At 41.0% G+C, this 14,578-nt stretch overlaps 1 protein-coding gene across 2 annotated transcripts in view; it reads right to left on the bottom strand.

The window, feature by feature from the left end:
* Positions 1–1,506: 1,506 nt before the first annotated feature.
* FGF9 (fibroblast growth factor 9) overlaps positions 1,507–14,578 on the bottom strand; it is a 28,022-nt gene continuing 14,950 nt past the window's right edge. For both annotated transcript variants that reach the window (XM_040056789.2, XM_058419270.1), the window contains one exon: positions 1,507–2,758. In XM_040056789.2, the coding sequence (XP_039912723.1) occupies positions 2,513–2,758 (246 nt within the window). In that variant the 3' untranslated portion in view covers positions 1,507–2,512. The remainder of the gene's footprint in view (positions 2,759–14,578) is intronic.

The raw sequence follows: 14,578 nt of genomic DNA, 5'->3' as shown, positions 1-14,578 counted from the left end.
AGCCTATGACTAAAAATCCAAGTCAATTTAACATTAAGACTTTAACTGTGGCCTAGTATTGCGGCCTCGACTCAGAGTCATTTTAACCTTTGCAAATAATTTCCTGGCGTATGTCGGATTTACTGAAACAACAGAGTTGCAGCCTGCCTTCCTCGTGGTGGGGCTGATCCACTTAGCACAGAGCAATGAGCCCTAGTCCTGCCCAGAAGTGCCTTTTCTTCTCCTAGAGTTTTTGCATCGCCCACACGAATGACCCGGCACCCGACTGACCCACAGCAGCCGAACTATCTGCGGCCCCAAAGGGCGGGAAACAAACGTGGGCTGCAGCTGAAGGCTGTAAATTCCCAGGCAGTAACAGTTCCTGGACAAGTATCCTACCAATCAACTAACGTAATTTATGTCTCTTTATCGTTCATAAACAATTACAACAGCACGCCACGTTGTGTTTGAGGTTATTGATACCGCCGGGTGAGACATGGCTCCTCCTACCTGCTTCAGTGCGGAAAGGGAACGTCTGTCCAGGACACCGAGCCAGAGGTCATTCCAGAACAGAAATAAGTTTCAAATAATATGAATCAGATGAACAAGAGTGCTTTAGATCAAAAATTTCTAAATTACAACTAGGCTGCAACCTCTTACATCACTCCTCCAAAGGAGTCCCCGTGCGTATGCAGACAGCCAGGGTGTCAGGACCAGCCCTGCTCCAACATATCCAATGGTGAAGCCTACACTCAACTTAATGGCCCTGGATTCAAATCCTAAGGGATAAAACAATTATGAAATGCATTTGCCATATGGATCTTAACATTGGTTTTGTCTCTTTTTTTTTTCCTTTTCTTCGGAGTATTAGGGGAAAAAATACCTCTTCCTGAGGGTTAATTTCTAAATGGTAACTGCTAATCAATGCATTTGTGTGCTTATCATAAAATGCCATGTAGCCTTAAATATTACATACTGTTTCCTCACTTAGAGTTCATGAATATTTGAACATATTTTAGGAAAAACAATAAAAATAAGTCTAATACTGTCCCCCTCGTTGTCATTATTGATAGAGATTTATTAGTTTCATTTTGCAAGTTTTACTTTAGGAAGGGTGCTAATATCATGTATTATGACAGTTCACACTGAAAGCAATTTTCCATAAAAGGTATTACAATGACCCCTATGGAACTTGTATAATTTCATAGTAGATAGCCAAGTGCACAAATAAACATGTTTACAAGAGTGATCCTGTTAACCTCGTTCTTGTCCTCTGAAGTATTTATGTGTTCTTTGTGGAATCTTAAAATTAGTATAATTGTTGTTCGTATTACTTATGTTGTTTCTGGCATTCTCTTTAGGAAAAAAAAAAATAGCATATTTATCATTTAGCTTTGGTATGATCTGCAATAGGTTTTAACAAGTAGAATATATTCCAACCCCTATATTTTCCACAGCTGTGAAATTTACAATGATGTAAGAAGTCACTTTATCTGAGAGGAAATATTACAGACACGTTAAAAAAAATTGAAGACCCAGTTTTCTCTTTAATCCTCTGGGGTAAGCTATGAAACAAGCAGTCAGAAGAGTGAGGACTCAGTGTCATGAGTAGTGTGCATACTTGTACAATAATATGGGCACAAAAGAGATTGTCGCCTTTAGTACATGAGGGTCACTAGAATTTATTATTATTATTACCTTTTTATTGTTGGCTTTTTTTTTTATCCATGCACCTTTATATTTACTTGCATGAATTTACCACAGGTTCATAGTGGCCTTTGCCATTTCAATGCTTACAGAGCCTAAAGCTTCCAAAATGCCTATCTGGCCTGTACATATTTCATTAAAAATAAACTCTATATAATAAATAAATATATAAAATAAATAAAATGTTGCCTTTGGAATTTCTATAAATAAATTTAACTTTTTATTTTTATTTTTTTTACTAAGAGGTCTTTGCTTTAAACTCAGTGGGGTGAGACCCAGAGAGCGATTAACTGAAAAGTCTCTTGTTTAAGTAAGACTGCACCCTCCATGCCTTTGTAAATGCAGCGTACACTTGAGCAGGCCACCAGCCAAAAATCCTGATGAATCGAAGTATGGCAGCTATGCTGATATATGACGAAGTACAACTGATCAAAAATTTAAAAGCGTGTCTATTCCCCAGCATGCATCAGGCCTTCCTCCTCCTCCTCCTCACCCTCCTCCTCCCCTCGGCTCCTCTCTCTCTCTCGCGCTCTCACTCCCATTCATCCCCTCCCTTTCTCCCTCTCTCTCTCTCGCACTCACTCTCTCGCGCTCCCTCTCGTACTAAATCAAGCGAGTGGGCATAGGCTCTCCTCCAGGAGGACAAACCTTTAAGTGCAGAACAAAATCAGCATGTTCCATCCAAGCCTCCATCATACATTATGCATGCGACAAAGTTTGGCAACAGTGGAGCTGATGTGATGACACAGCTAATCAATAAGAACCCACCGCATGAAACCTTTATAGTGGTTACTTTTTAAGGGCTCAAGTGAAGGAATTGTCTTTGTCAACTTTGGCTTAAAATATCCTTATATAGTTCTGGTACTTTCTCAGGGTCCACTGGTCTAGGTAAAAAATGTGTAAATTTTTGATGCCGTTTAGTCCTAGTCCCTTCTCTTGGAGTCCCATCTTTATTTAACGCGACGTAGTATCGTCTTCCAGTGTCCACATGTTTATATAGATTTGATGAATATGTGTTATACCAGTTTTCTTCAAATTGCTCTCTGAATACACACTCCTGGGTTAATTTTTCCTGTGGAAAGAAAAGAAAGAGCAGTAAGAAGACAGCCACTAAAATAAGCCACTTGTTAAAGAATTACTGGTTTAATGACTTGGAACTGGTATCTCCTCGCTAAATTGCAGAAAAAACTACTCATATTCCTGGTTTTAGCTATGTAAAGCTGTATTGCTGGGTGTTTCAGGAGGCAATCAGAAGGGTGGATAACCCTATGTGAAGAAAAAATGACTCTCAAAGCCTCATTGCCCAAATCAATACAGCAACAACAAAGATGAAAGCAGATACTTTGTATTTCTGATAATTCCCAAGCAGCTCACAAGACCTCGCTGGACTTCTATAACTAATTGTTTTAATGGTGAGTGTAGGCATTCAAACCAATATAAATAAAGGAAACTAGTACCAGTTTGCAGGACTGTAATTAGTTCACAGTCTTAAAACCATGTCATTTCTATGTATGGAGAACTTCATGCATTTTATTAATTTAAAAACATGCTATTTGCTATTCTTCATTTGATCTATTATTTGTATCACAAAGCCATGACCCAACAGACCTTCAAACAGGAGCAAGAACCCTGTGTGCTGAGATGAAGTAGGCGAGGAAAAGCCCTCCAGGTTTGCTTCATCAGGGTTGTCCTTGTGTCCCATCCTACTAAGGACAGGACCCACTGAGGATATCGACTGTTCATCACATCCCCCTGCCACCACAGAATCCTGCTCCTTCCAGTTGACCCACTTCTTCAATCTGTGTGTTGCCTTCTACATCTTAAGTTTGTCTAAAATTGCTTTTTAAAAATTGCTTAATAGAGTGCTTAAAACACAGGTACCTGATAACCAGATTTATCTTGGAAGGACTCACACAAATTACTGAGCAAGAACACTGGGAAAAAAAGGTGGTGAGCTGTAGCATGGGAGAGCTGATGGAAAGCTAGGAAAAATATGCTTGAAAAGAGCCTTTTCACCAGGCACAAAAAAAATGGTGATAATTCAATGGATTTTTTCGTAACAAGTTCTCATTTCAATAGCACTCACATCAGCCACACCCATCTTCCAGCTGAGGATCAATTTCTAATTGTTACAAATCTCCATACAATGCATGTGTTTTACCAACATTAAATCTTGAAACAACCCATTTAGATAAGAGCACAGAGAAGGGAAAACAGAGACCAAGGCCCAGATTCAGCAAGGCATGTGTGGCGCATAAGCCATAAATCTGTGCCTGAACACAGCTAAGGAGCCACAGTTCAATCATCCCTAAGAAACCACTTTCCATGACTTAACCCAGGAGCTACCCAAGGTCTACCATCACCAAAGCCTGCAGCTTCCCTGAAGCTGTAGGTGCCTTTGGGCACAGCTCTGCTGCTTGAGACTCAGCTCACAACCCTTTCCCATACCAATGTGCTTCAGCCCAGATGTTTCACTGCTGCTTTGTCTGCTCCCAGGGCAGCCTACCAGGGCTGGGGACAAGCCAGGCCCAAGGAGCCTTACACACCTTACAGAAACCACCCAGGAACTATCTCATGTCGGGGAAACAAACCCCGTGCAAATGGGGAAAGGAAGCCAACACCCCTCTGCACCTGTACAAACTGGGTATTGAGATGCAAAGACAGAGTCCTCAGGCCCTCCCAAACACCTAAAATTTAGGATTTGGAGGTGAACTTCCTGGGTTCTGGCCCAGATTATCAGACCCCTTTGAAATTCCTTGGGACTCAGCCCGATTGACGACTTGAATGGAGAAAGACAGCTTTGATCAGTCATCCGAAAAGTAGTTTTAATAATATCAAAATAAGGCGTCCACTGTATTGGACCAAACCGGATCAAGGCAGCAACAAGGTCAGACAGGGGTACTTATACACTCTGCTGTGGGTGGGGAATTAAGGTGTGGTCTGAGGGAAGGGTCCAATGAGGAACAACGATTAGGAATACTAAAATTCATGTACCAAAAATCAACCTATGATAACACAGAGAACTCAGAACTTTCCAGTAACAATTAACATAGAGAGCGTGTAAATCACCTTCCTGCTTATAGCACTGAGAATGGGGTTTCCCAAGGCATTTTTCCAGGGTTTTCTTCTTCCCTGGGGAAACAGCACTCTACATGGAGGGTTCTTCCAAATTAAATTTGTGGCAACTCCAGTAGGCAAGAAAGGCAACAGTAAGCTGCTCCTGACTTCCCCTTTAATGGGCACTGGCTAGTATCTCATTACCACTCAGGAAAAAAAAAATCCCAGACAGGACCCAGGTTCACATGTTCAACACCTGAAAATTCACTATGGCAGTGACAGTATCCCTTTGTAGATATGGCAATTTTTTTTTTAGAGTCATTTCTGACTATGACATTTTTTAGTTTTAGTTCAAAGTAGTTCAAATACAGCAGTAGTCTACACTGGTTATAGGCAAAAGAAGCGCATATCTGTTCACATTAAACCCTCATCTGTGGGCCATACCCTGCAACTTCCTGTTGATAATTGCCTCTATGTCCTTTGCCAGCTTGAAACCGCAGCCGCATTGAGCATCACCGGACCAGCAACAGCTGCCAGTTACTCCCATTGCAGTATTCCCCCCGCACAGCCTCAAAAGTACTAACTATTGTAAAAGGTATTCAGCTGCAGAGAAGATTATCTTTAAGTATAGATCTCATTAGTGTTTTATTTTGCATGAGGTTTAAAATCATCTGTGGTTGTTTTGAGGCAGAATCAGATGCTAAGGGGTATTATACACTGGGCTTATATAAGTCCATGGGGAAAGAGAAACTAATTCAAATTGTTTCCCTGCTCTCAGAAGGCAATAGGATCACATGACAAGCACTGCAGAAGAACTCCCTGCTAAAAATAGCAGCATTTTAGGAAGATATTTCAGTCCTGTCATGAATTCATTAATTATTCACTTCATCTGCATTTTTTTTAGCATCATCATAAATTTCTGTCTTTGCAAGAACAGTACTTCCCCATGCCCTGAAGGAGAAATTTTAAAATAGCCTCTCTTTATCTGGCAGGTTTGATGGATCATGACAGTGCTGTGGTACATGTAACTAGCCAACCCTGAATCAGGGGCTTTGCACCGTACTGCACTCTGGATGAGTTAAATGGATTTCAAGCTCACAAATTCAATCTTCATTTTGCAAGCCTATCCTATTTTAACTTTCTATTCACTTACAACACAGCTACATCTCTTTTGTCCTTCTTCAAAATTCTCAGAAATTCATGTACAAACATGAGGCAAGTACTTCAAAACAAACATGACAGAGCAATCAGGATGTGGGATCAGATAGGTAGGGATATTAACCATCATCCTTTAAAAGAAATTAAATGATTTCTTTATACAGTCAAACCTTTTTCCTTGTAGGAGACCTAGAAATTCTGGTTGTGGTCAGACACCATTGGAGTAAATCAGTGTTTGTGACTTCAGATCAGATCCTATAAGTAATGTGGGACACTAAAATCCCATAATATCCTTCTCCTCATGCCCTGGGAGATTCTTACTATAAGGTCTCATCTAGTACCAAGAGAGACAGAAATCAACATCCATCGGGACAGTCATTTATGTAGAATCTCAGAATTTTTTGGATGTGGAAGGCCCTTTAAGATCATTGAGTCCAACCATTAGCCTACCCCTAAACCAGGTACCACCACAGCCCTACATAGCATTAATACCTTATGCTCACATTTTAAGTATCCATGTCATTATTCCGGCCAGAAATGAGCATAACACAGGGGTGAGGCTGGTCCATCCTGCCAACACCACCCTCTTCTCTCACCATCTTAGGAAGGGAAAGTCTTGCTGAAAACCAACTCTCCCAGTATGGAAAGGATAAGGTGTTTCCTGATCACATTTCTCCTTCTGGATATGACTTTTAGAAAGTCCCTCTAAGCCCATTTGAAGAGAAAAAAATAGCTCTACAACACAGCAATTTTTTGCATACTTTTATTCCAGCAACTGACTTCTCTATCAATTTTCCAGCGCAAATATTTCCTTGCACCATACTTAAAGCTGCTGGACATCTTTGTCGAAAGCTGACACAAATACCAAACATACCCAACTGGAACAGCTATGGAAAGTAACCTGCATTCCTGGGAAAGGGGAGGCTGCCTGTCTTGCTCAAATCATTTAATTCAGGGCCAAATAAGGAGGTGACCTCAAAATTATATAAATCAGATGTTGCACCGCATTCCACGTGTTTTCTGTGAAGACTGTTCATGGAGTATTCAACTACAAAGGGATTGATTTTCATTTTGCTACATTTCCACACTTCACCTGTTTTGGTTTTTAACCTGTTATTTAACTCAGAATGTTCAAATAATTGAATTGTAAAAAGATGCAAATATCACAAAGACAAAACCCTGAGAAAGATTTAATTCAGAAAACTGCTAATGGTTGGTCAGTGTTAGCAAGCCCAGGACACTTTTCCCTTTCTACATTCTCCACCACCTAACAAGGGAAGAAATTAATTATGTTATCCTATTTTCAGGCAGATTGATTTAAAGTCCGATTCTAAATTAATGAAGTGCATAGTTACAGGCATCACAATGAAAGTTCTGCTAGCTTGTTTTAAAATAGCTATCCATGCAAAGTAGTTAATTGTAAATAAGTAGAAACACGTAAAACACATGTACACTGCTCAGAGAATGGTTTCACGACTCTAAAGAATGTAAGACATTTGTGCTGCTTGGTAGTTAAAAGAACAGTACAGGGTCCTGCATAAAACACATCAATACTTTCTTTCTTTCTTTCTTTCTTTCTTTCTTTCTTTCTTTCTTTCTTTCTTTCTTTCTTTCTTTCTTTCTTTCTTTCTTTCTTTCTTTCTTTCTTTCTTTCTTTCTTTCTTTCTTTCTTTCTTTCTTTCTTTCTTTCTTTCTTTCTTTCTTTCTTTCTTTCAACCTCATGGAGCTAAATCTCCAATTTATTTTGTAACCTGACAAAGAAAAGCCTCTTCAGACCATCATTCCTAAAATCACAGCCAGTACCTTTCATGCCAAGCAAACTATTCTGTTCTGTGTCAGGTATAGTTTTCCCTTTTCCAAACTGCTACACTGATTCAGTAGAGACAAAAAAACACCTAATCCAGAAGTCCAAACAACTATTAACAAGAAATATAACTGATGTAGTCAACACTTCCTATATACCTGCTGCACACTAACATCTTGTTAATCCACCCCATCTTAATGTAAGTCATGTTTATATATATAATCTCCTGAGTAATTTCATGCAAATCCCTCATTTTGGCTACACGGCATTACTAAAAACTGCGTATGTAGTGAAGGGAAACAAAGAAAAGTCCTATTCTCCTCCGAAGCCGTTTGCTTTGCTGTTCTGCCTACCAACACACACGTTTTACATGCCATTGGCCCTTCCCATGCTGTAATGCAAACAGCCTCTAGAACATACCATGTTCAGCTAATAATTAACACTCATCCAGAGCTGTCATAAATAAAGGTCTCATTTAGTATTTGCTGTGGTATTTTCTGTACTCTCATGCTAAGCTTGTTAGTTTCTGGCTGGGTGAGCCACCTCTAGCCACAATGAGAAGCCAAATACTAGTGTCCAAGCAGCACCACTTTCTTTTCCAAATTAGACCACAGTATGAGTCAAGCCATGCACACTGTGTGTCTGACTTGGTGAAGGGGACAGAGCTTTCTTTGATAGATTTCTCCAAGCAGCCTCTTTTCAGAATGCTTTGTTTGATAATTTGACTAAACATTTTTAAAAAATGGGGGGGAAAAAATCCACCAAGAGGAGTAGCTGACTTTTTTTTTTGTGTTTGTGTCAGTAGTTCTCCAAAAGCCTTTTAGACAGACAGCAGGAAACCCTTCAGGGCCAGAGGAGAGACAAGCAAACAGTCAGGCACCAGGGCTGCCACTCATACACATTTCATTTTCCATGGCATGTTAAATAAGTAGAGGGAAATCAGGCAAGGTGTCCCTTGGCAAAACCACAGTTAGGGAACTGCACTCTCCCTACCTGAGGTCACCATGTCACAGAGTACTTCCAATATCCATCTTACTTTCTTCTCCTAAACCTCTTGGTTAATTTCTATGAAGTTTTTACTATACATCAATCCCCACTTTTACGGAATAAAAATCAAGTGTGACTGTTCTGTGCTGCTGCCATGCAGCAGTTATGATGGTGCTTAAAGATTCACATCTTTCATACAAAAAAGCTTGCAAAGTTCCCAAGACCCAGCAGAACCTGAATCCCTTGGGATCATGATTGCCAAAAGCCACAATAAGTACGTAGATGCGGACACTGTGGTACTTCCACACCCTGATGCAGACAACAGAAACACAGCATTTCCTGAACAAAGTAAGCACACTCCAATACCAACAATAAAATCCCAGGACACTGGGAGTGCTGGAGGGATTTCAGTGCTTCACCCCTTTGTCCTGTTGCCACTCTTCTCCCACTCCCTTGCTCTCCACACTATCAAGAACCTTCTCTGGAGAGACCAGGCTGGCACAGAGCACTGCACTATCCCAGGGCTGTTTACAGAGCTCTTCTGACCTGAGCTGCAGGAGGATGAAATGCCAATTAGGCCTCCATCCATTTTTGCCACTGCCAGTACCTCAGCTCTTGGTTTTACTGGTATCTTCTCCTTTGAGGTTTTGAGTTTGCAGCATCTGTCAAGCTTTAAGCACGCCCTCCCTGGATGTGAAATCATTATGGGATGAGCAACCCCACTGTGCCTGAGGATAGGCTGCCCATCAACAGCCATGCTTCAAGCTCATAAAGGCTCAGTTTATATCTGCTCAGCCGAGCGCGCGAGATGAAAAGTCATTTTCACTTAAACACCCAAGATCCGTTTATGATGCTGTTGGAAGTCTTGACAAAACTCCAGGGACAGAGCTCAGGCTACATAAGCTGTCACTGTGTCTTTTCTCTGGAAGGTGACGAGCTTCCTTCTCCACACCACAATGGAACAGGACCAGGACAAAGTCGACTCTTAGAAAACAAACAAGCAGGTCTGCTCCCCTCCCTTCCACACCAGCAGGACCAGGCCCATGCTGTGTCGTTTACTAGTCACACTTCTGACCTCTATTTTATTTTTTATTCCCTTGGCACAATAAAGAACTGCAGTTATCAATGTTATCTAAGCATCTAACTCATAACGCTTGGCTGAACCCTTCCAGGAATCAGAAAGCAAGGTGGTATGCAATCTGATACAGGGGCCAGAGCCAATTTTTAAAGAAGATGGGAGAAGGGCTCCCGTCAGATTAAATGGAACATGGATCAGCCCTGCAATGATAAAAAGGCAACAAATATTTTAAGACATTAAAAGAACCATTTCAGGCACGCTCAGATTTACTGAAAGCTGTAACTTGACCTCTCCCAGCTCCCCACTCCACAAATTCTCTTCTATCAAAAGACAACCTGTATGTCAAGGCAGGGCTGCCACCCTACAGCTACACACACTTTTTAGCCTGAAAACCAGTTAAGGTTTTAACCAGACAGAGATTTTTAAAATAAAACATGCTTTCCTTAAATCCAACTAAGATAGAACAAAGTGCTTTGTCAGTATTTTTTGCCTTGTTTGGTGGTTCTCTAAGCACAGAACACAGGCTTAAAGGAAAGATAGACCTCATTCAGCAGAAAGTGCTGCTTAAGTGAGCTAAATGCTGAAAAACATTGCAAAGTGAGGGATAAAAAGTACTTAATCTGCATGAGCCTCTACATTCAGGGAGTACCCCACAAAATTTATTTATCCACAATTAAAGAAGCACCTCATCTCCCAGCTACCAAGTGCTATCATAAAAAGAGCAGAATGCTCAGGACCCTTCATGAAACACTTTGCCACAGGGACCAAATAATTATTATCCATATGCAGTGGTATAAACGTACATCATAAAGGTTATTCATGTTTCATTCTTTCAGCAAAATGATTTGGTCAAGGACTGATGAAGAAAAGCCTGTCTCTATATTCTGCTCCTAATTTTATGCAAAGCTACCAGTTAGGTACTAGCTCAGAGGACAAGAACATTACTGATCATATTGTCATTCTGGATGGAGGTCATCAAACAAACACAGCATCACAAGCTATCACATTTTGGAAAGGTCCTCAGTGAAACGCCACATAACCACTGGGATCTTGAAAACAAGCAAGCTTCACTGCGAAATTTTTAGAACTACATGCTTTGGTGGGCACTACAGCGAAGGATTGGTACACTATGATCTTTACCTAGCAGGCCTTAATTGTTTATTCAGTTTAAATTGTTTAAAAATGAGGTCTTTAAATTTCTCACATTTTTTTGGACAGGAGGGAAGACCAGCATTTCAAATAGTTGCTGCTGAAGAAAAGATGTCATGCTTCCCTTTTGAGACAGCAGTGCCCCCTCCCTTGGCAGACACTTTTCATGAACAGTGTCTCCAGGGATGACTTTTTGGACACTTTCCCCATTGCTTGTCCCAGGGGCCATCCCACCACACTGTCATGGATTTAGTCGCACAATTTTAGTATCTCGCTTTCTGAGTAGAATAAAGAGTATTTCCTTCATATTTCTCATAAAATCCACACATCTTTGGTGTTGCTGTGCCATGACTTATGTTGTCAGTGATGAGGCTGGCTCAGCCTTTGGGAAACACTGGCAGAAGTCAGGTGGCTCTGCTCCTTCACGAGACCCCTACTCCTCACTTGCACACCAGTGGGCCTGTCTTTCAATGGATAAAACTTCAGTCATGTAGATAATTTCAGCTCTGATGAAAGAAGTTTTCATTCCGTCTGAAAAAGCCCAGAAGATATATAGTAACAGCTCCAGCAGAACTAGTGACTGAAGAGCTCAAAGACCAGGTTGTTGGTCGCCCGGGTACCTGCAAACATGGATCTTCCAAAGAAATCCGATTTCTAAAGTAAAAAAATAAAAAAGAATATTGCTTTTTTTATTTTTAAACTTTACCACATTTGTATATTCTAAAATGAATTGAAATATTTTTCTGAAGTCGTCTTCTGTAACTTTCCTGTTCTGAGTTCAGATTATACATTACATGATGTCCTAACAAAGGCATCAGTGGGACAAATCCCCCTTGTTATGAAAAAGCAAGATTACACGTTAAAAGATTGCCTCCAGACTGCAGACTCTCAGAGGCAGGAACCCTGTCTAGATTTAGTTTCTTAAAATGATTAATACAATACAGCTCTTATCTTGATTGGGATCTGCTGACACAACCATAAAACTAATCGGTGGTTTTACAGGAGCAGGTCTAACCCTGATTCCACTGAAGGCACTGGTATTTCCACCATAACAGAATCAAGTCAAAATTTCTCTTGCATCACAATTGCCTCTATAATTGTGTTAAATTTGAAGAGCAAAGTTTAGCAGATTAAAGATGCACAGCCTGGGCCAGACCTCAAAAGTATGTAGCATCCACACTAAAACACAAGTTTTACCTTAGCAGCAGCCTGTGGAACACAAATATAAAACCCTACCTTCAAATCAAAAGTAGCTGCAAATATCTGTCAGTATAAAAGGAATGAAAAAGAAACAAAAGGGCTTTACAGAAGGGGGAAATACGGATTTGCACTATAACAAGTTTTATTTCTCAAGCTTTTTGAAAGTGACACAAATGAACCACATTACTGCACATCACCAAATGAGCCTAAGTATGTTCAAACTGCAAAGCAGATCTCAGCCTAGTCAAAATCCCTAATGAAGTCCCCGCAGGGCAGACTTTTTCTACTCTGTCTTTGAAAGTGATGAATGGCAAAGTGGGAGAGAGTGCCACGTTCACATCCCACTGGCTCCTGAATCAGAAACAGAGCACATCAGATCTTTATCTGATGCAGTGAATAATCCCCAAGCACATCTCAGTGTGTCACTGCTGCTGATGCTTTTAGTGTGTCACTTCAACACAGCATTCTCAGATCAACCACAGACGCTGAACCTTTTCACACCTCTGTATCATATACAGCCAGCTCCAGAAACACTCAGGGCTGCAGTGACAGGGAGCTACACAACTGCAAGGAAAAGAACCTGAAAATGTCCCACCCTTGTTTGCTGGGTATGATTTGGGATGGCAATGCAGTCATGCCACTTTAACAACTCCCTACTGTTGAAAGCATGATGCTCAACCCTTCAACCATCCCACACTGCAACCCTGATTCCCCACTGAGCCCTAGTGCTTGTCCAAACAGGCAGCAAGCCGGATCAGGAAGCTGAATATTTTTCTGTGGCTTTATATCCCTAAACTGATCTCCTGACAGTTCAGATGAGTGCCAGTGTTGGAGCATGGAAGAAAGCAGAAGCATGCAGCACTAGCAGGGAATCAGAACTGCCCTTTCTGGAAGGGGTTTCCTGCAAGGTCAAAATTTCAGATGCCTTTAGTGAGGGGAAAGCAAATCATTAAACTAAGATTTGAGTAGGATCTCAATTTACCAAAGCTTAGCATTATATGTGTATATACACGTGTGTGTGTGTGTGTGTGTGTGTGTGTATACATATAAACATACACACATATAATTTATATAGAAGTTACTCATACTTTCCTGTCCCAGTCAAATACTGAGAATCCAAGATCAACATAGAATTGCAGACGAAGGCAAGAAGATCACTGAAGGTTTTCTCCCACAAAAAATTATCTGCAGGCCTAGTAAGCATTTGAAATTAAGTCCTCTGCGGGAGACTGTAGACTTGAGGAAAAGCATGGTGTAAGTCTCACAGACCACTACTAGTAAGTGCCCTTCTTTGCTGACAGTGTTAGAGTCTATGAAATTCTGATTTAAAAAAGACTGAAGCCATAGTTAAAAACAACCACAATAATTGCAGTTTCTCACAAAGCTTTCTCCCATATTACCTGTGTCAAGTGTACTGACCTATCAATTTTTCCTACACCAGTACCCAGATCTCAAGATCTTTTATCCAACAGAGTCCTTCATACCTTGCTGAGCAGTTTGCAGTTTCTGCCTCATTCCCCATGCTGGTACTTGTGGGGAACACTATATAACAGTTTTCAGCAAAACTGCCCATGCAAATTCTCAGATTAGTTATCTGCAAGGGTGAAGTAGATGAGGTAACCCAAGTATATGGACTGTTCTCCGACCTCTAACCTCCGTAAAGGAAATGTCCACAGTCACAAAGCTGTTTCCTACTGTACAGTGCAGAGAAAGCATTTATGTCTCATCTTCACCTCCCTGCTCAAAATCCCATTTCCTCACAGCCTCAGTCTTCCTCATTATGCAGCCTAAGCTTTCTTGTGCCCCATTCAAACCAATTCATTCTTGTACTCAAGGACTTTTTTTCCTCCCTGGTGTTACACCTCAAAGTATTTGCAGAGAGCAAAAGCATGCCCTCTCAGTTTTCATTCTGCAGGCTAAGTAATTCCAAGATCCTTTGAGTCTATCATTTGATAGTCTTTTCATCCCTCTGACCATCCCAGTATGCCCTTCCTGCACCTGTTTTGGTTTCAATTCACCTTCTTTAACGCAGTGACCAGCTGCATTTTGCATGTAAACCGGATGCTCCTAGTGTTGTATGGAGTGGCACTGACAGAGCTCTGCCTGAGCCTCACGTGTAAACATTTTAGGCACTCCAGGTCACCAAGGCCCTTCTGCAGGGTTGTCTCCTGTGCTGGAAACACTTCTCAACTTCGCAAAAAAATTCAGTAACACACCACTACCTTTCTATGACAAGATGTATAATGTTCCTAATAAAACCAGGGAATAAAATCAGTCCAGGGACCAATCCATAAAAACTCCACTAATAGCTTCACTCCTGTGTAATATTTTTCAGCACTCCCCACTGTTGTCTTCTCCTCAGAGCTTTCACCATCCATCATACAAGTCTTCTACCGACACTCATTTTACCAACAAGCATTCTCTTCTGTGGGTCATACCTAACACAGCCCTGCAGGTTA

The sequence above is a fragment of the Hirundo rustica genome, chromosome 2, assembly GCF_015227805.2.
Source record: "Hirundo rustica isolate bHirRus1 chromosome 2, bHirRus1.pri.v3, whole genome shotgun sequence".
NCBI classification, from domain to species: Eukaryota; Metazoa; Chordata; class Aves; order Passeriformes; family Hirundinidae; genus Hirundo; species Hirundo rustica.
The sequence above is the reverse complement of the archived record's forward strand: the minus strand, read 5'-3'. Positions and strand labels throughout refer to the sequence as shown.